Source organism: Gadus morhua, chromosome 23, assembly GCF_902167405.1.
Source record: "Gadus morhua chromosome 23, gadMor3.0, whole genome shotgun sequence".
Lineage (NCBI taxonomy): Eukaryota > Metazoa > Chordata > Actinopteri > Gadiformes > Gadidae > Gadus > Gadus morhua.
Window position 1 is genome coordinate 2905193 of NC_044070.1, and position 22465 is coordinate 2927657.

At 47.6% G+C, this 22465-nt stretch overlaps 1 protein-coding gene across 1 annotated transcript in view; it reads right to left on the reverse strand.

The window, feature by feature from the left end:
- Window positions 1-19832, reverse strand: part of tmprss7 (transmembrane serine protease 7) — a 21660-nt gene extending 1828 nt beyond the window's left edge. The window contains exons 1-14 of the mRNA XM_030349412.1: window positions 19702-19832; window positions 19361-19428; window positions 18711-18904; window positions 18378-18413; window positions 15914-16142; window positions 15342-15466; window positions 14209-14321; window positions 13931-14040; window positions 11689-11825; window positions 4659-4766; window positions 3714-3821; window positions 3390-3506; window positions 1350-1545; window positions 114-382 (exon numbers count right to left, since the gene is read on the reverse strand). Coding sequence (XP_030205272.1) covers window positions 114-382; window positions 1350-1545; window positions 3390-3506; window positions 3714-3821; window positions 4659-4766; window positions 11689-11825; window positions 13931-14040; window positions 14209-14321; window positions 15342-15466; window positions 15914-16142; window positions 18378-18413; window positions 18711-18904; window positions 19361-19428; window positions 19702-19794 — 1903 coding nt within the window. The 5' untranslated portion in view covers window positions 19795-19832. The remainder of the gene's footprint in view (window positions 1-113; window positions 383-1349; window positions 1546-3389; window positions 3507-3713; window positions 3822-4658; window positions 4767-11688; window positions 11826-13930; window positions 14041-14208; window positions 14322-15341; window positions 15467-15913; window positions 16143-18377; window positions 18414-18710; window positions 18905-19360; window positions 19429-19701) is intronic.
- Between the last annotated feature and the right edge of the window lie 2633 nt (window positions 19833-22465).

Here is a 22465-nt window from a genome sequence, read left to right on the forward strand (position 1 = left end):
CTACGAACACTAAAGCTAACATCCCAGCGCTCCTATGCTTCCTAAACGTCGGGGGTCCCTGCGATGTGACGTCACCGCGTGCGAGCCCTCTCCCCATCCCAGGGACCACGCACCGCCCTCGGAGCGGTAGCCCCAGCCGGTGACCCAGCAGGGCCGCAGCGGGCCGGGGGTGAAGGAGGGCGTGGGCAGGCAGACGGGCTGCACCAGGGGGGCGAGCGAGGCGGGCCAGGGCCTCCGGAGCCGCAGCAGGGCCACGTCGTAGTCGAAGGTGCTGGCGTCGTAGAACTCGTGCACCACGACGTGCTGGATCTCCGCCACGTGCCGTGCCTCGCCCCGCGTCAGCATGCCCAGGTGGGCCCTCCACGACCGGGGATCCGCCAGCCTGCGGGGGGGACAAAGGTCAGCTTTGGATCGGGTCAAAGGTCAAAAGGTGAAAATGTGCGATGTGTTATGTTTTATTGACCAGTTTATTCTAGATCTTTATGCATAGATACATAGAAATACAAATACAGTGCTGACGGCTGATCTCTACATCTGCTGACATGTGTGGACCTTACAGGACCTAACAGGAACTAGAACTAACAGGAACTAGAACTAACAGGACCTAGACCTAACAGGACCTAAACCTAACAGGACCTAGACCTTACAGGACCTAGACCTAACACGACCTAGACCTAACGGGATCTAGACCTAACGGGACCTAGACCTAACAGGACCTAGACCTAACGGGAACTAGACCCGACCTAGACACACCCACTGTTATTTCAATTGCAAGATAATTTGTACTGTCGAATCATCAGTGTGACATTTAAAGTGTAATTCCGACGAAAATTTAACCCATGGTCTATGTTTTGGCATGTATACCCATCAAATTAGTTAGGGGCATCGCAAATGCTTCCTGCATTTTTTAAACACTGATATTGCTCAAAATAGCACCAAACCACTGCAGTAGCATGATTAGGGTCCCTACACATAAAACGATGCATCAACAACTTAGTTAGCGTATCGGGAGTTTATTAAAAAAGGCTATTTTCCAAGTCTGTGCCTTACCGGTAGGTCCATGTACGCTAACAAGGTTGTTGATGCTTCGTTTTATGTGTAGGGACGCTAATCATGCTACTGCAGAGGTTTGGTGCTATTTTGAGCAATATGAGTCGTTAAAAAAATGCAGATTTGGAAGCGTTCAAGGTGCCCTTAACCAATAACATCAAAGCCGAACATTGCGCTCGGCAAACTCTAAACATGCCAAAAGAAAGACCCTGGGTTCAATTTTCTCCGGAATTACACTTTAATATTAACAATAACGAGATGATTATGATCATTATAATAATAAGTCGTTTCACTCCCACCTTTCTTTGCTGAAGCAGTGGGCGGCAGATATCAGCCAATCCGCAGAGAGCACGGAGGCGCCACAGTACAGGTTCCCAGAGAAGAGCAGGCCCACTTGCCAAGGCCACTCCCCCTCCAGAGAGTTGGATCCGCCCACAATGCGGTCCAGGTTAGAGAACGAGCCCACCTTCCTCACCGGGGAAGGGAGGCCACAGCCTGGAGAGATGACGATGGTGATGATGAAGATGAAAACAATAGAACACTGTGATGCTGGTTTGCCACTATACAGCAAAGGCCCTCACTGCATGTGTTTGTGTGTGTGTGTATTTGGCTGTGCTGTGTGTGTGTGTGTGTGGGGGGGGGAATGTGTGTGCATGTGTGTGTGTGCCTTCACCTGGATTGAACCGTGAGAAACAGAGGACTGAATCATGTGTGACAGACAGGTGGGCAGAAACCTCATTAATAGTATCCATTCAATCATACCTGTATGTGTGTGTGTGTGTGTGTGTGTGTGTGTGTGTGTGTGTGTGTGTGTGTGTGTGTGTGTGTGTGTGTGTGTGTGTGTATGCACAGTACAGTGATCACAGGCGCCCGGGTCATCAGGTTTTTTGCCACTGAGTGACATGTGTAACGTAAAAGCCAATCAGCGTTCAACCGGCCAACTCAGTGCAGTGCAGTCCGGGGTGAACTGCAGCATGGAGGAGAAAGTGACTGTTGCCGTTTGCGACTCCCGGAGCTCTATATAGTATCTAATATGATATAATTGTATATATAATATCACGGCCAAAAGCGGGGAGCTCTCGTAGGGATTGGGCTTCTCGGGGTTTGTTAACCGGCGTTGCTATGGTTTCCGGTCTTGTGTGTTCCAACAGTTTATTAGGTAGACCTATCTAATAAATCTCTGTCTAATCAATACTTCATTCACTGCCTCTTCCGTGGTCATTACAATATTATGAATAGACTGCTTCGGGTTCTCCGACGTCTCTCCACCTTCCACAAAAGGTAAAGACATGCAATGGTGGTTATCTCGGCCGGAATTTGGCAGTAATGGTGGAAAACGTAACAGACCGGGGAACATAGGACCCTTTTTATGATAAAGGGTCCTATGTTCCCCGGTCACATACATATCGGGGAACATAGGACCCTTTTTGGGAAAAGCGGGGAACATAGGACCCTGTTTAAAGAAAGGGTCCTATGTTCCCCAGTCTCATGCAAAGAGGGGAACATAGGACCCGGGGAACATAGGACCCGGGGAACATAGACACGCTCCCCTGTAAAAAGTGTGTGCGCAGGTTGATAGACTCCCTCTTTAAGTTGTGATTAAGCTAGCTATAGACAGTGGTATCCAAAGGTCCTTGTTAGGCTTCCTCTTTAAGTTGTGATAAAGCTAGGTGTAGACAGTGGCGTCCAAAGGTCCTTGATAGACTCCCTCTTTAAGTTGTGATTAAGCTAGCTGTAGACAGTGGTGTGAACAGGTCCTTGATAGACTCCCTCTTTAAGTTGTGATTAAGCAAGCTGTAGACAGTGGCGTCCAAAGGTCCTTGTTAGGCTTCCTCTTTAAGTTGTGATTAAGCTAGGTGTAGATGTAAATGTAACAAAAAATGTAAGTAAAGTGTCTTCATGTATCATGAAAATCACTTGAATAAAATGTCTTTATTTCAAATAAATACCCAAATAAGAAGAGGAGGCACTGTTTACCTAGTTTAAATCTATGGGGAAAGTTTAGGAATATGAGTAAGCTGTGTGTGTGTGTATGCGTGCATGCATGCGTGCGTGTGAGCGCGTGTGAGTGTGTGTGTGCGTGCATGCATGCGTGCGTGCGTGTACCTGTGTTTGTGTGCACCGTGCACGTGTGTGCTTCTGTGTGTGTGTGTGCATGTGTTTGCGTGTGAGCGCGTGTGAGTGTGTGTGTGCGTGCATGCATGCGTGCGTGCGTGTACCTGTGTTTGTGTGCACCGTGCACGTGTGTGCTTCTGTGTGTGTGTGTGTGCATGTGTTTGTGTGTGTGTGCGAGCGTGCGTGTGTGTGCGTGCGTGTGTGCGTGCAGTTCTGGCCCTCACCGCAGTCCTCCTCGTCGCTCCGGTCCTGGCAGTCTGGGACGCCGTCGCACCGCGCGTTCTTCTTCAGGATGCAGGTGCCGCTGCTGCACTGGTGGCTGATCCCAGAGCAGCTGGTCTCTGGCCACACACACACAATAACACAGTGACTCGTGTTTTAAGGGGACATTTTGCACAAAAATGCAGAGTTCTACTTATTTTCAAACCTTTGCTAAAGAAAACAGCTAAATGTCTGCCGCTGACACCCGCACACACACACACACGTACACATACACACACACACACACGTGCACACACACGTACACACACAGTCCCAGCGGAGCGTACCCTGGGTGCAGTTGAGCTCGTCCCGGCCATTGCTGCAGTCGCTGTGCCCGTCGCAGACGTACAAAGGGTGGGGCGGGCTTGGGCCGCCACAGCTCTTATTGGGTGGGGCTGGGGACACACATCCAAACAAGGATATGGAGGAAGTATTAATATTAGCGATTTAGAATCGGTGAGGCCCCCATCGTTCAAACCCCTCTCCTCATACCCCCCACCACAGCAAACCTCGAAAAAATCGATAAAACCATCAACACATCCGGGCTTTGCAGACCAGAGTCTGAAGGAGGGAATCGGGCACAAACTGGGGCTAAATATGCTGTATAGTGTATTAGTGGTACCAGCATTAGTGATAACAGCATTAGTAGTACCAGCATTAGTGGTACCAGCTATAATGATACCAGCATCAGTAGTAACAGCCTTATTAGTACCAGCATTAGTGATACCAGCATTAGTAGTAACAGCCTTATTAGTACCAGCATTAGTGATACCAGCATTAGTAGTAAAAGCCTTATTAGTACCAGCATTAGTAATACCAGCATTAGCAGTACCAGCATTAGTGATACCAGCATTAGTAGTACCAGCATTAGTGATACCAGCATTAGTAGTACCAGCATTAGTGATACCAGCATTAGTAGTACCAGCATTAGTGATACCAGCATTAGTAGTACCAGCATTAGTGATACCAGCATTAGTAGTACCAGCATTAGTGATACCAGCATTAGTAGTACCAGCATTAGTGATACCAGCATTAGTAGTACCAGCATTAGTAGTACCAGCATTAGTGATACCAGCATTAGTAGTACCAGCATTAGTAGTACCAGCATTAGTGATACCAGCATTAGTAGTAAAAGCCTTATTAGTACCAGCATTAGTAGTACTCTTAATAATAAAACATTTCAAAACAAAGTCAGGTGTAATGATGTGACTCTGGAGGTAAAGCGGCCGTACAGCAGAAGTGCTCGTCGCTCTCGTCCTGGCAGTCGTCCAGGCCGTCGCAGCGCTGATGCCTCTCCACACAGAACCCCGTGGAGCACAGGAAGTGGCCCTGATCGCACGCTGCCGGGCGGAGAGAGAGAGAGAGAGAGAGAGAGAGAGAGAGAGAGAGAGAGAGAGAGAGAGAGAGAGAGAGAGAGAGAGTGAGAGAGAGAGAGATTTTGAGATTTTACAAAAGTTTAGTTATATTACATGAGCATTTAATGAAGTGCAATTTGTGCGTGTCTTCATTTTAGAATTATTTTCTAAAAACTTGTGCAAACAGCAAGTCATCTTCCACAATAGAATAGACAATGTTTTTATAGCACCAGCGATTTTTAAAAGTGTCGAACTCTTGTCCTTAATTAACCACTGTGTTGGCTGAGCTTGAAAGTCTGACACTTATACCAGACATACTAAATAAAAAGAAATCCAGGTCCAGTGCGGTGTATATTAAAAATTTAATTAGACTAAATGAAAACTAAACTCTTGCAGTTTAGTTTTCAAGTTCTTGCAGTTAATTCAAAATGAGGATTGCAAAGATAATCAACGGTACAGTTATTTCTCTGGCACAAGGTCAAAGACTTTGTGTCTTCCTGCTCCAGTCACGCGGCACGCCCCCCAGGTAGGGTCGCCCCTTATATAGATGTCAAGGTCACCCACATGGTCCAGCCACTAGAGGGAGATAACTCAGAGAAACACAAAAATACAAAATGAAAGAAACTTTTCTCTTTCTTCATTCTGGCTCGTACAACTAGTGTACTCCAGCCTCCGCCTAGCCCTGATGTTGCAGGGCTGTGCGTGAATCCTGTCCTACTTTGTTTTCCACACGTTTTTTTCTACTAATGTAGATTCCCATTTTTGCTTGCCCCTAACCTATTGGTCCACATAGTGGGGGGTCGGTTGCTCAACCCGGCTGGGTTGATGCTCATCACGCAGTTTGCATAGACTGTTATTTTATCAGCCCTGTTTACGGAGAGCTTATTTGGGCAACAGGGAGTGAGCAGGGGGCCTGTCAGCTCTCCCACCACGGGGCTCAGGTGGGCATCAGGGAAGGGGTGAGCGGGGTCTGGTGTGGCTCTCCCTAGGTTGTAGTCCATCAGAAGGCCTTTCTCTTTAATGGTCAGCCTCTGCCTCCAGAGCTCCAGGAGTATCCCAGCCACTCGGTGCAATCGAAGGCCCAGCAGAGGGCCCAGGGCCCCAGATTTGTCAAGCGCTGGCCCCACAGAGAGTAGGCTTCTTGGCACGTTTTATGATTAAAAAGGGCCCATGACTTAAAAACACCCTGATAAAACGGAGGTAACCCACTTCATTTTAAGAATTTTTAATCAGTTAAAAACAGAGCAATATCCAGCCCCAGATTACTTAAACGTCTGAGAATGCAGCTGGCCACATTCCTTCATACCAAGTCTGTCGGGCCAGACAGAAACTTTTGTAAAACTGAATTCTAAAAGTGGCTGTTCTACTGGCTAGGTGGATGAGGCCCTCCTCTCTAAATAAAAAAAAAAACTCCCTGTGGCACCTACTGCAACACATCCCAGGAAAAATCCACCCTCTTCTTTTGAATTTGGGCTAGTAAGCCTGAGGGAGGGTCAACACATGCAAGACGGTGCCACAGTTGGGAGGCTACTAGATTATTTAAAACCAAACCTCTACCTCTATAGGACATTTGTGGCAGTAGATATTTCCATCTTTTAAGTTTACCAACTTTTTCTGTGAAGTTCTCCCAGTTCTTCTGGACTATGGTTTCCTTCCCAAGAAAGACACCAAGGTACTTTAAACCATCCATCCTCAAGTTCAAATTTTGGGGAAGAACTGGGAGACCGCCACGCCATTCAACAACAGCGAGGGTCTCGCTCTTTCCCCAGTTAACCCTCGCTTCCGAAGTAGCTGTAAAGTCACCAATAATACTTGTTAAAATGTCCACATCTCTTTGGTTCCTAGTAAAAACAATGACATCATCAGCGTATGCAGATAAAACAATGTTCTCATTAAAACCAGGTAAAACCAGACCTTGTAGGTTGCAGCGTATATTGTTGAGGAGGGGTTCTAGGGGGAGTGCATAGAGCATCCCGGACAGAGCACAGCCCTGCCTGACACCTCTACACACTCTAAAAGGAGCACACAGACCGCCTTTGAATTTGAGCACACTCTCAACCTCACTGTACAGAACTTTGATCTTGACTATGAAACCAGCGCTGAACCAAAATTTCTCCAAAACTTACCAGAGGAAGTTGTGTTCAACGGGGTCAAATGCCTTTTCCTGGTCTAGGGAAATTAAACCTGTACCAATGTCAATAGACTTAGAGACCTCCAAGACATCCCGAATCAGGTAGAAATTGTCTACCATGGACCTGCCGGGCATACAGTACGTCGTGTCCCGATGGATGGACTGCTCCATAACTTCCCTCAGCCTGTCGGCGAAGGCTTTGGACAGAAGCTTGTAATCCACACAAAGCAATGACACAGGCCTCCAGTTCTTTATATCCTGCAAAATCCTGCGTAATAACTGCTCTACGGAAGGACATTGGCATGGAGCCACAGGCCAGGCTCTCATTAAAAACATCCCACAAGTCTGTAGATAAAATTTCCAAGTACGCTTTATAATATTCCATTGTCAGACCGTCGATAACTGGAGCCCTCCGCCCCTGCATGCCCTGCAAGGCAGCTAGAAGCTCCTCAATGTGGAGAGGCCTCTCCAGTTGTGTGCTGGTCTCCTTAGAGACCTGAGGTAGCCCACTGCAGAACTCCACCAGTGTGTCCTTCTCCTCATACTCCAAAGAGTAGATGGAGGAATAAAACTCAACGGCTCTCGTTCTTATTTGTCCTGGCTCTGTCAGCTCCTGGCCTGTGTCTGAGAGCAATGCGTGGATTACCCGTTCTTCCTCTCCAGGCCGAAGAAGAAGCCAGAGGGAATGTCCATCTCAGAGATGTTCTTAACTCGGGACCTGACCCACGCACTTTGTACTTTGGTGTCCTGCAGGTTAGCTAAAGCTAGCTTTTTTTCTTTGAGGATTTCAATATATCCCCGTTCTCGAGATTACTCACTTATTTTTTCAGCTCTACTATAACAGTTTCCAAGTCCTTCATAGATCTAGTGATGTCCTGTGAGACATTGAGGGTTTGCTGCTGACATAGAAGTTGAACTTGAGTCTTTCTATGGTCCAACCACTGCCCAAGAGTACTAAAATCCCCATTTGCCTGCCTAAAAACACACCAAAATTAACCCAAAACATCCTTAAACCTAAACTAATGTTAAAACAGAGTTAAAATGCCAATGTGCACTTTTTGGCTTAAAATCTCTTATTAAAACATGACATAAGAGCAAGGAATGATCAGTAAAACCAGTGGGCATGATTTTACACATTTACAAATATTAAAATGATGCTTAAAAACATAAAAACGATCAAGTCTAGCTGATGAGATCCTACTCTATCTGAGGCGGAACCATGTGTACTGTCGGCAGTCTGCATACATCCTTCTCCACACGTCCAGCAAGCCATGAGAATAGACCAGCTGCCTCAGTGCCTCATGGTTGCAATCTAACGTCGCATTTTCTGTACAATTAAAATCCCCACCCAAGAATAGAAAATCCTCAGAATTGCAACTATTTAATTGTTATTTTTTCTAAAAACAGCTTCCTCTCTGTACCATAGGTTGGAGCATAGACATTTATAAAAACCATAATGACATGCTCCACCTCCATGGAAACTGGAGAGAAACTCCTAGAGAAGAGGAAGCCCACTCATCCACTGAGATTACTGTTGTGGGTCAGGACTACCTCTCCTTCCCATTCCCTTCTTCAATCTCTCTCGCTTTCAGCACAACTATGGGTGTCTTGTAAGAAAAGGACATTCATTTCTTTTGTTTTAAAAGTCTTATAAATTAGTGCCCTTTTTTTTGTCTCCCTTGCTCCATTAACGTTAAGACTTCCCATACTATAAACGTCAGTGATGAGCGGGATATTTAAAACTAAATAAAATAATAAAAAAGTAAAAAGTAATTTTTACTTTTTACTTTAAAAGTAATAAAAACATTAATTTAGTTAACACACACAACAGAGTTTCTACGTTGATTGCTGTTAATCTGCCTTTTTGCTTTCAGCAGCAGTTTCCTTAGTCAAAATCAAGTCTGTTGATAGCATAAAATTTGGCAGAAACATGAAATGCTGAAAAATGTTGGTGTCTTGCCAAAAATACTTAATTCTCTCAGATGAATTGTTACATATTTTAAGAACATAAGCTGCCCACACATAGACCCTAGAAAGCAGGACCAAACATTTAAGCTGTAAATACTATACATAGCCACAAGGGGAGCAGGACCTTACTGAAGGCTGCAATAACAGCTCCATCCACAGAGGGCAGCACCACAGACAGGTGAGGAGGCCGAGGGTAATACGTCACACCGGCTCCTCCCACTACTTCCGGGCCTTGCGGATCCATACCATAACAGACGGTTGGAGCCAGAGCAAGCCAGAATCTCTTGGCAGCCCATAGGATAGGGTTAATATAGCTTTGGTCAGCTGGGAGTCGCTCGGCACGTTATCAGATACGCTTCAACCTCCTTTTGCTACATAGTCACTTTACCATACCAAATTAATTTACCAATTAAAGTAACTGTTAAAGGCTATCCTTTGGATTTGATCACTTTCCTTGAAGAACTCTGCAATAGAATATAACTTATTTTGCTGAATACAACTTAGCTTTTCCATGTGCAAGATGTCACTGTTATCAGAGAGAAATTCCTCTCGACTGTCACTATCTGTCTGTGCTGTTTGTTTTCTCCCAGTCTGCCTGTCTTTCCCCAACCTGCTTGCCTTTCTGTCACTGCTTTTGTTTTTCAGTCTTCCCTCTGCGTTTTCACAGCAGGCTTTGGCCTGGCTGTTGGTGCTTCCTCCACCATAATTTCCTCCTCTTCTACCTGTTCAGCCCATGAGCTGCCCTCTTCTCGCCCCGGCATTTCACTGGCTTCACCTGCCTCACTTTACTGATTTCCCCAATTCAGCTTGTTTAACCTGTGCCTCAATAATCTCACTCACCTCTTTCCTATTTTCCTCCCCACCACTTCCTCCTATTGTCTCTATAATTTCCTCACCCATCCCATTTCTCCCATTTTTTTGTATTTTTGACTTAGTTTTTCCCAACTCTCCTCACTCTCGCCCACTTCAACCTCACCATTGTGCACTCCTACACCGTCTTCAGTGTCTGACACGGCAGCTCTTCTGCACAACATTGTGCGCGGTGCGGCGATCGGCCGCCCGAAAACCGCACTCGGCCCCGCGACTGCACGCCCCTCCGTTGGAGTAACCACAGCCGCGGAACCGAGCTCCGCAGAGATTCCCCCCCGCCTCACATTAAGCGGCGGAGCGGCACGGGTCTCCACTGCCCCCCCGGCCAGGCGGAGCCGGCTCCCCGCGCCCCGGACAGGTCCTCACAGTGTTTCCCTCCACTCCACAACCAAAGCATTTCATCACAGGCGAGGAAGCAAAAATCACGTAATCATAATCATCTACCTTAACATGAAATCGGAGGTTGAGCTCAACATCCCGATTGATAAGTATCATATATATGTTCCTCCGGTGAGAAACTACGTGTTTCATCAAGGGAGACTTAAACCCAGACAGAATCTTTTTCATCGGTGAAACAATTTTTCCACGTCTAGACAGTTCTCTACTGAGAAACTCGTCAGTACCGAAAGGAGGGACATCAGATAAAGTTATTCTTGTTGCCGGCTGCATCAGTGGCAGCACCTGCACAAACATTCCATTCAACGTGAGACCCGTCTCGATGACGCGGTTCACCTTCTGCACCTCGTCCAGGAAGAGGACTACGGCACTGTTCATCCAAGCGGCCGACTTCACGCTCATATCCCCGACTAACGCTCCCAGAGCCAGCCCAATGTCCTCCACGCTACACACCAGCACCAACTTTGATGCCACCCAAGACGCCGACCAGTGATTACGCCGGCAGGCACAACCCCACACACAAAACCCCTAAACCCCCAGAAAACAAGTGTCAATAAAATAACTATCACCAGTGCACTCCAATTAAATTATAATTCATTACAAACAAAAATTAATCGAGATTGAAATGCTCACGCTCCTGACTCACTCACACAACTCACTCCCAGCATGCACCAGAGAGAGAGAGAGAGAGAGAGAGAGAGAGAGAGAGAGAGAGAGAGAGAGAGAGAGAGAGAGAGAGAGAGAGAGAGAGAGAGAGGGACACACACAGAGACAGAGAGAGAGAGAGAAACAGAGAGAGAGGGGAGGGAGAGAGCGAGAGAGAGGGGCGCACACCGAGAGAGAGAGAGAGAGAGAGAGAGAGAGAGAGAGAGAGAGAGAGAGAGAGAGAGAGACACACACACAGATAGAGAGGAGGGAGAGAGAGACACACACACACATACACACACACAGACACAGACACACACTCACACACACACACACAGGGAAATAAATGTGAGAATGTGAGTTCCAGACCGACAATCCCACATCCCACAGTATTTATAATAGTATTTGCATGCGTGTCTGAAGGCCAAAGTATACCACTCCAACTCCGTAATCCGTACCTGACTCCGTAGGTACGGAGACCCCTCGAGCATTCAAAGTTCTCCGCCGGGATGTCAGATCCGCAATGTAATTCGCCGCCTGATTGACTTTATGTGATGACTACTAACCATGTAAATAAACGTCGAAAGCTTTTCAAATCTTAGTTGTTCTTTTATTGGTCCTTAATGTGCAAAGTAAACAAGGTGCAAAGTAAATTAGGTGCAAAGTCAAACCGGGAAAAGTGGATCCGGAAATGATGTTGTTACAGGACAAATCACAGCCCTTGCCGTCTCTCTTGCGTCGACGGATAGTTAAAAAATAAAAAAACTCAGACAGGGTCTCGGGCTACGGAGAGGGCTCTCCGTGTCTACGTACAGCACTTTACGGAGGAGTATAAACCAGCCTTAAGGTAGCATTAGCATGTTTAGCATGCACCCCAAGCCCCCCCTGTGTGCTCACGCTGGCTGAGGTTGTAGCTGCCGTAGGCGGCCTGGAAGGGCATCTGGGCCTGGCGCGAGCTGCAGCGGAACTCCACCTCCGGGCTGGGGTGGGAGATCCGGAACACCGTGGAGTAGCCCACGTAGCTGCCACAGAACCTGGGGGATATACACACACACACACACACACACACACACACACACACACACACACACACACACACACACACACACACACACACACACACACACACACACACACACACACACAAACAAACACACTCACACAGGAAAACACACATGATCACACAAACACATATGATAACACACACACACACACACACACACACACACACACACACACACACACACACACACACACACACGTGTACATGATCACACACAAACACACGCACACGCACACACACACACACACACACACACACACACACACACACACACACACACACACACACACACACACACACACACACGTTATCGCACACACACACACACACACACACACACACACACACACACACACACACACACACACACACACACACACACACACACACACACACACACACACACATGATCACACACGCACAAGATAACAATCATTCAAAGGGCCCTATCTTGCATCCGGCGCAATTGACTTTCTCACTGGCGCATGTGTCGTTGCTAGTTTGTAACTGGCGCAGAGCGTTCTTTTCCCTCCTGCGACACACGTCGGAAAATTAGGGAATAATCTTGAGCCCCAAGGGGCGGTTTGGCGAAAGGAGGAGGCGTGTTCTGGCGCAAAAGTTCCCTAGTGCTATTATGCCGTTTCAGAAACTTATATCAGGATGAGGTTTGAGAAGGATTCGGATTGAGAAGGAAAGGAAACGTGATTCATCTATTCATCTAATGTATGGCTAGGTCTCATCGACCTAGCCATACATTCTTGGTAAATTATTCGGGAAAGAACGGCTGATACAGCGGTAATAAGTTGTACTTTTAAATCAATGCATCTGCACCGTACAGCAAACACATATTTTCTTGACACAGATATCGTGTACATGCCATAACTTTTAGGAAAGATGAGTTTTTGATCGTGAGAAAACATTGTTTTACCGCGAGTGAGTGTTAAAAGGAATGAAAGAATGCGGGCGAGCGTGTGTGTAAGTGTAAAATAATTAATGAATGCGGGCGCGCGTGTGTGCATCCATCTGTTTAAACACGCGCAAACTCAACACGTAACGTATGATACAGTCCATGGCAACGGGGGGAAACATGCATATTAGGAACACAAGTCGATAACGATAATGCATACAATACTGATAAGAAACGATGTTTATAATGTATTGCGTATATCATTAAATATAACCACATTTACCGCATATCATATGTGTGTTAAGTTTTCTTTGCCGAAATTTCTTTGACGACTCAGTATTTCTGAAGTTGTGGAAGAAAACCTTATTCCATAAACCGGGCCATTTGAAGTTTGAAATTCATGTGCATCTGTCTCATCGGAGACTGCAGACGCACTGTCAAGATATCAACTCGTCAGATTCAAATGCCCTCATGGCTCTTAAAGTGGATGGGAGCTGGCACTCTCATTGGTTTATTGCACATCACGCCCAAACCACACCTACGAGTAATTAGGCTACTTCAGCCCAACCCTTTTTAGATTTGCGCCAGGCGCAAGAGTCATTTTTGCGCCGGTAAAATAGCAACATCCCCATAGAACCGCCCACAAAGCTACTTGCGCTTGGCGCTTCTCACTTGCGTTTCAGACCGTTAAAATAGGGCCCAAAGTCTTCTGGTGGACAATCTAACTGACTTTTTAGCAACACTTTAATGTATATATATTTTTTTTTTACATTAATATCTTTTCTTTATTGTGTTTTATTTTATCTAAGAATACTGGTATTGTTTTGTAAAATGCTTTTGCTCATACAGCAAAAGCAGTATTATTAGTTGCGTTATTTGCTGTTCAATGCCGTTGATACTGGTGCATTGAAGTACATCAGGAATCAGCCAATGTTCAGCCATTGGAACATGTGACCGGCGTTTAGCTGTTTGCTCACTCAACCTGAACACCGATTGGGTCACAAAGTCCATGTGGGCGGGCTCAATGTCACAACCACCAATCAGACTGATCGTCGGGAGCAAATCCTGATTGATGGATACCCAGCCACCAATAGCATGTTAGCCACGGTCCCCGTGCATGGGGAGTGTCCGTGTGCAGCTGTGCTTTTGGAGCGTGGGCGCGTACGTACATGTGGTCGTTGACCTTCCACCAGCCGTGTGTGCAGTGTGCATTCGGGTCCTTGGGTCTCAGGACGTAGTTGTGGAACTTCAGGCTGACACCCAGAGACGGGCTGGGAGTCTGACAGAGAAACACACACATCCAATCAGATCACAGGCATGTGGGCTGTATGGGATTGTGTTTGAGTGCTTGACTGTGTGTGCCTGTGTGTGTGTGTGTGTGCGTGTGTGTTTGTGTATGAAAGTGTGTTTGCATTGTTTTGTGTGCGCATGCGTGTGCGTGAGGTACCCCAAACAGCCAGGTGCAGATGCATTTGGTTGGCAGCAGGCTGGGGTGGAAGGGGCTGTAGATGTGTCCGGTGTAGCCGGCGCCCTCCTGGGTCTCAACGTGAGACGAACACGCTGACACACACACATCGTCAGCACCAGAAAAAGAGCTCAACTGTCTCAACCATTAGATGGTCTGAAGCCATTTACAGAGAGCATTTGTAGAGAGGAGATCAGACATGGAACACGTTCCGCTCCACGCACGTCTGTGGTCTAGGATTTTCCATTAAAGGGGTGATATCGTGCTTTTTTAGGGTTAATAATTGTATTTGGGTGTACTTGGGATTCAGTACTAGAATCAGATCACATGCCTGTAAGTTAGAAATACTAATTTCAGCTTCTTTCAGAAACTCTCTATTTTGTATCATGTCGCTTTATGGCCGGCAGGACTTCTGCTCCGTCCTCTGCAGCACCCACTGCACAGTCTGACGTCACACTGTTGTGGAAGGAAAGTCTGAGCGAAAAGGGGGCTGCACTTATTGAGGGGCGTTCTCGCTGGGCGCGAATACTCCCCTGGCTGGGACATTTTCTAGCTTAGCAGACGAAAAACAAGTATCCATACGTCACACAGCAGTCTAAAGCACGTATACATACGTCATACAGCAGTCTAAAGCACGTATACATACGTCATACAGCAGTCTAAAGCACGTATCCATACGTCACACAGCAGTCTAAAGCATGTATCCATACGTCACACAGCAGTCTAAAGCACGTATCCATACGTCATACAGCAGTCTAAAGCACGTATACATACGTCATACAGCAGTCTAAAGCACGTATCCATACGTCATACAGCAGTCTAAAGCACGTATCCATACGTCACACAGCAGTCTAAAGCATGTATCCATACGTCATACAGCAGTCTAAAGCACGTCTACATACGTCACACAGCAGTCTAAAGCAAAGGGAAAAGGCAAAAAAGCATGATATAAGCACCCCTTTAGGTCCTCAGCGCTCCCATCCAGAGTGGACCCACGAGGTCAGAGGTCGGTTCGGGGTCAGGGCACCCTGCTCGAGAAGTTTGTTTGGAACCCAGGGACCTGAACTGGGAGGCCCCCAGCCGGCCCCTACACCGCTACAGAGGAGCCCACTCACTTTCCTCCGCCACGGCCTGGAAGTGGCCCCTGAAGCTCTTGGTCCCAGGGGCCAGGCGGAAGGACAGCAGCATGACGTTGGACGTGGACACCAGGTAGAGGGGGTCGGTCACCGGGTCACACACCCTGTAGGGGTCACCAGGGGTCACCAGGGGTCAACAGGCATAGTGCAATAGTGTACCGTTTACAATCGTCCACTGTGTTGTCAAAAAAGATACTCAGGCTTTCCAAAATCAATGCCCTGTTGCGGATCATTCACCTCACCTGTCTTTGATACAGTGAAAACACTTCATGCTAGTGGGAATCAAACCCCTAATGCCTTGCTCTGGAGCTAGCCAGGGACACAAAAGCACCGTATATATCGTATAGGCAGGACGTAGGTGAGCTAGCTAACAGTATGCATGTTTCATGTGGATGCATACCTTGTGTACATTTCTAGATGCACCTTTTATTTATTCACTCAGATACATTTTCAATAATTGTTCTCATTGTTATAATGAAACCACCTCCCCCTGATCCAACCAAGGAGTCCGACGAAGAGGAGGGTCCCGGCCCCCCTGAAGGGGGTCTCACCTGTGCAGGGTGCGCGCACTCATGGGCAGCAGGGAGTCGTACACCGTCAGGGCGTCGCCCACACAGTCGGAGGGCTGGATGAGGAAGGAGCTGATGGTGAGGCGCACCACCGAGCCCGGCGCCGAGGTCAGCTTGATGTGGCAGCTCACGCCGCCCCCCGGGGGGTCCAGCTCCAGGGGCACCGAGGTCCCAGGGAGGGGCGCGTACGGCTTGTCCAAACACTCCGAGCCTGGAGGAGAAGGGAGCACACTCTGTCTAACTGGGGCTGGAGGAGACGGAGCCCACTGGCTCACTGGGGACTGGATCTGCATAAATGCAAGATGCATTTAGGTTGACGATTCCATATCATGCTATTCTAGGGTTAATAATTGCATTTGGGGGTACTACTAATATAAGGGTACATTCCTTTTGCTTACTCCGGGTAGGAAATGAGTCCTTAGCCCAAGTGAAGGAGTTCAAGTACCTCGGGGTCTTGTTCGCGAGTGAGGGTACTATGGAGCGTGAGATTGGCCAGAGAATCGGAGCAGCGGGGGCGGTATTGCGTTCGCTTTACCGCACCGTTGTGACGAAAAGAGAGCTGAGCCGCAAGGCAAAGCTCTCGATCTACCGGTCGATCTTCGTTCCTATCCTCACCTATGGTCATGAGGGCTGGGTGATGACCGAAAGGACGAGATCGCGGGTACAAGCGGCCGAGATGAGTTTTCTCAGAAGGGTGGCTGGCGTCTCCCTGAGGGATAGGGTGAGAAGCTCAGCCATCCGTGAGGAACTCGGATTAGAGCCGCTGCTCCTTTACTTAGAAAGGAGTCAGCTGAGGTGGTTCGGGCATCTGGTAAGGATGCCCACTGGGCGCCTTCCTTGGGAGGTGTTTCAGGCACGTCCATTGGGGAGGAGACCTCGGGGAAGACCCAGGACTAGGTGGAGAGATTATATCTCAACACTGGCCTGGGAACGCCTCGGGATCCCCCCGTCAGAGCTGGTCAATGTGGCCCGGGAAAGGGAAGTCTGGGGCCCTCTGCTTGAGCTGCTCCCCCCGCGACCCGACCCCGGATAAGCGGATGATGATGAGGATGAGGATGAGGATGAGGGTACATTCCTGTATGTTAGAAGTACCCCTTATTTTTCTCACACAAAAAACAAAAAAAAAACAACTTCAGCGTCTTTCAAAAACGTTCTGTCTTGTATCATGTTGCTTTAAGGCCCCCCTACCGAGTAGCCCGGTCTGCTGTGATTGGCCAGCACGCCAGCTCTTTTGCAATTAGTCTAACACTTTTCGCGTGTCTGCAAATTCAGACCCCCGAGAAGTTATAAACATTGCGGGTAGCCGGGAGGCGGGACTTCTGCACTTTAGCACCGCCCACTGCCGTCTGACGTCACACTGTTACGGAAGTAAAGTTTGAGCGCAAGCGAGCTGTTTCACGTCGTTCTCGTCCCACTGGCTGGGACTTTGATTTTTCTAGCTTAGCAGACGTAAAACATGCATAAAACATGCATCATATAACTGTTTAAAACAAAGGGAAAAGTCGAAAAATAATGATATCACCCCTTTAAGTTAAAATGTATGCCGACAAGTCGCAGGTAAGTTGTGTGTAACTTACATAGTTTGCTACAATCACATGTCAGTTGCGGTAAGTTACATTGTTTGCTTCAATAGGGTGACCAGACGTCGCAATTTTAAGTTGTGTGTCCCGAGTCGGGACGTGGTTTCCACCAACCAATATTAAATGTCCTCTTTCGTCCCCGATAACATAGCCAACAATTTCAACAATGTGTGAGGGCATACGCAACAGGAATGGTCGCACATTGGAATGCTGATGGAAAACCAGCGGACGAGCGCTGGGCGGAGATGTTCTCGCATTTCACAAGCAGAGAGATTCCGTACAAAAATATGTGTCTAATTTGTCAGTTGAGTCTGCCTGGCACTAATGCTCCCGTTGAGCTAATCTTCCCATAATGAACAATACAAGAGGAACAGCATGACAAGAGGAACAGCATGTCCGTTCCCTCATTAAAGCCGTTGCTTGTTACACAGGCTTTTGATATCTGCGTATATGACCTCACATGCACGCGCACTACGGTCTTGCAGAAAGTGTCCCGGTTTTAGTTTCAGGAAATCTGGTCACCCGACTACAATCATTTCCATTCCATTGTTTGCTACAATCCCATGTCAGATGCATGCAAGGTGCAAGTAAGTTGACTTTAAGTTACATAATATTTATGCAAGTCACATTTAACTTGCATGTTCATGAGTTAGTGTGCATGCAGGTGACTTATGTATAGGTGTCTAAACTGGGCGGCTTTCCTCAAGGAGGCCTACAAGAAGGATATGAACATTGGGTTTCGAACCCGGAACTTATCAGGGTTTTCGCAAGTCCCAACACCGTTAACCACTTCTAGACTATCCAATAATTATTGATCTAGTTTTGGATACATTATGACACAGTTCCCATACAAACACTGTTCTGACCTGATGATGTTGATGTGTAGTCAGAGCGCTGGGCAGCTGAGGGGACATTAACAGTCATAACACACAGACACACATGTTTATATATCTAGCACACGTCATGAACCCACACACATTAAACACGCATTAACAATCAATAAACCTGTTTAGATATCATAACACACACATTACACACACATTAAAAATCAATAAACCTGTATAGATACCGTAACACACACATTGCACACACATTGACAATCAATACAACTCTTTATATATCAAAAGATCATCAGTCATGAACCCAAACACGCACACACACACCGTACACCCCCCCCCCCCCCCCCCCCCCCCACCCACCGTTGATGAGGATGGACTCGATGTCCACGGGCAGGTCCAGCAGGTAGCCCACCGAGGTGCGGTTCTGCAGGCTGGTGAGCACCGAGTCCCGGAGGATGGCCCCCACCCACTCCTCACGCACGGCGGGGCTCTTGAGCTGGGGCACCTCGAACACCATCCAGAAGTGGACCAGCACCCCGCCCAGGTTGTTGTTGCTGGGCAGGAGGGCAGGGCACAGGAGAGGCTTTCACCTGATTGGCTGTGACCACCACAAGCTTTCACCTGATTGGCTGTGACCACCACAGGGTTTCACCTGATTGGCTGTGACCACCACAAGCTTTCACCTGATTGGCTGTGACCACCACAGGGTTTCACCTGATTGGCTGTGACCACCACAAGCTTTCACCTATTTGGCTGTGACCACTACAAGGTTTCACCTGATTGGCTGTGACCACCACAGGGTTTCACCTGTTTGGCTGTGACCACCACTGGATCGACTTAGTGCAAACAAACATAAAAAATGCTAAAGATTTGACCATGGTTTCCAGACACTGTCGATAGGGTTCAAATAATTCATATAAATAGAATGGTAATCAGGGTAAATGATGTTTTAATAAATAGCAATAGGATAGAAAGTCCATCTTTCAGTACTTAGCCGTATTTCAGTGTACCTGAGGTCTGAAATGACAGCTTGCTTGTAAAGTTTCGCCACTGATGACCCTTTGTACACGTTGCTCAGCTGCAATACATCAGCAAAAATAAAAAGATCAATTACACACACACACACACACACACACACACACACACACACACACACACACACACACACACACAAAAACACACACACACAAACACACACACACACACACACACACACACACACACACACACACACACACACACACACACACACATACACAGATGTACTGTACAATATATTAATTAGAGTACGGTATATTTATGAGCATTCAAAACCAACTGGTTGAAGGTTTATTGTCACTGCAGTGCATACCACTAGCTCTATCTTCTTGGCCAAGGACAGGAACTCAGTGGAGTCTGCGTGGCGATACTCAGGGATGAACTCCTCATTGGCCACACGGATCATCCCCGCAAAGTACACTCCGTTGTTGCTCTCCCTGCGGACTGTGGAGGAGTCGGAGAGGGCAAAGGTTAAGAAGTCAACTGAATAATATATCCACCAGCCTGCGTTGTGTTGACCAGTGATGTACGGAGGGACAGACATCAATGGCGGTTCAAAGATAAACTCCTGATGAAGCATCACATATCGTGATCCCATCTCTGAACTAACAATGCTGCATGAGAGATGGGAGAGATTTCCTATTTATTTTTATACGATTATTCATCACGTATTTTATCCAAAGCGATGTTTGTATTTCTTCTCCGTGCATCATTAATCAGGAGCTGTTAAGGGGTTAGGATACCGTGCTCAAGGGTGTCTGGTAGACGGCTGGGATTCAAACGCAGAACCTTTTGGCTAGTAGTCCAACATCGGATCCACCACTAATGATACTAATCAGGAGGCCATGAATAATGACGTGGGGCGGCATGTTGCCAGGGAGGCTCCTCCTAGCTGGTTGTCTAGGTGACATTGAGCAAGACACCTCACCCTACTGCTGCACACCGCCGGCAGTGTGTGGATGTGTGTGTGAATGGGCTAATTAGGCAGTATCGTAAAGCGCTTTGAGTGGCCACTGGTTAGAAAAGCGCTGTACACATGCAGTCCATTTACCAGAACAGAGACTCGTTCTAAATCTAAAAAAGGATTTCAATGATTCCTTGATATTGAATAAGTCTTGGTTCTTGGCTCCACATTGTCCCTGTAGGATGGCCTCACTAACAGAGTGTCTGGATCCTCAGGGGAACACCTACATGTGAAGACCCAGAGCAGCGCCCAGACGGTCACCACAACGGCGAACACCACGGCCGTCACCACCACCACCACCAGGTAGGGGTATGTCCACAGCCCCGACCACAGCTCCTCGAACCTCTTCTTCGGGCTCCTCCTCTTGCGGCAGTGCCGGGTGTGGTGGTACTTCCTGCGTACCTTCTGCAGCGTGTGGTCGACCGTGGCCACCTCCACCGACACGTCCGCGACCTGCAGGGGACGGGGGCGTGTCCTCGCCACGGGACAAACAGACACATTTCAATGTCGTCACCGCCTGACTTCCATCCACCGTGACCTTTGTGAGATGGCCGTTAGATCAGATTGGGACGGGGGTTAATGGTGCTGAAGTGAATGGCTGATTGAATGACCTCCTCTTAAGTACCTAACCCCGACCCCCCAAAACATGCATGCCAATGGTCCTTGCTATGGAATGGAGCACTTAGGAACACACACACACACACACACACACACACACACACACACACACACACACACACACACACACACACACACACACACACACACACACAAACACACACACACACACACACACACACACACACACAGACACACACACACACACACACACACACACAATCACACAAACAGCTTGTGCACTATAGGGTATATTTCTCCAACAGGAGCTCCGCTATTGTCTATTGTACTGTTATCAATTGAGCTCATCTATGCTGGCTGCTGGTGTCCATTTCAGTACAGTAGACAGTATGGAAATTAGCCGAGAGGGTCCTTTGTGTGTGTGTGTGTGTGTGTGGGGGGGGGGGGGGGTCACACGGATAGAGTGAAGTGGATTAAAAAAGGAAAGCGTTGTTCACTCCAGGTCCTGGACCTGCAAGGCGGCTTCAGCTAAAATTCTGCTCGTGTGCATGTGGGTTGTGAAATATTGCTGATTAAAAAGTTGAATACTATATAGGTTTGTGTGTGTGTGTGTGTGAGTGTGTGAGTGTGTGTGTCAGGGGGTTTGTCAATGTGTGTGTGCTTTGTAAATGCGGGCATGTGTGTGTGACCGTGTGTGTGTGTGTGTGTATGTGTAAGCCCGGAACCCATCAGATGTAGGAGCACTAACACTCATTAAGTTACCAGGTACGTATACATTATTGATCAGTGTCATCCCATACCGCGCACTTAATACACCACCTATGAGATAACGGCTATGGATGGGCGGATTATAAAGACAAGCTACTTACTTTTTGCTAAATAGGAACCAAAATGCTTTATAAGGGCTACAATGCTTTATAAGTGCTACATAGTCTACTATTCGTGTTACAAAATATAATACCCTCAATGTCTAGCCTATGGATGTCTTCAGCACATATGGAGCATTAGGCCTATAGGGAGGTAAAGCGGGTGCTGAACTCGAACCCTAGTGGAAAAACATTCTACTTGCTCGCAAATGTGACTTGGCCTACTGAATTCATAAATTTGAATTGATGAATAAATCCCATTTCACTTACACTGGCGTTGTCGAGGTGAGACGGTGGAGGCACGTCTTCATCACCGCCCCCCGTGTCGTTGTCCATGCGCTCTGTGCCCATGACACGGAGACATCCTCGGTTGGCTTTAACAGAGGATAGATCGGTGCTTCAACGGGTAGAGCTTCATTCTGTTCTCCACGGACCCACAACCAAAACAAATCCACCGAGCCGAGTTTAAAGGAAGGCGCGCACGGAGAGCAGCCGTCTGGTGCAGGACGCGCAGCAGTGCCTGTGCGCGCACGGGTGCTTGAAACAAGAGACCTGTGAGTTGTGGCCACCTCGGTGCCGTCCGCATTAGGCAGGCCTACTACAGTTTCCCTCAAAGGATCTGGTTTGGTTGCTTCTTTATTCACGTTTGTGTGAAGTGGTTTGTTAGG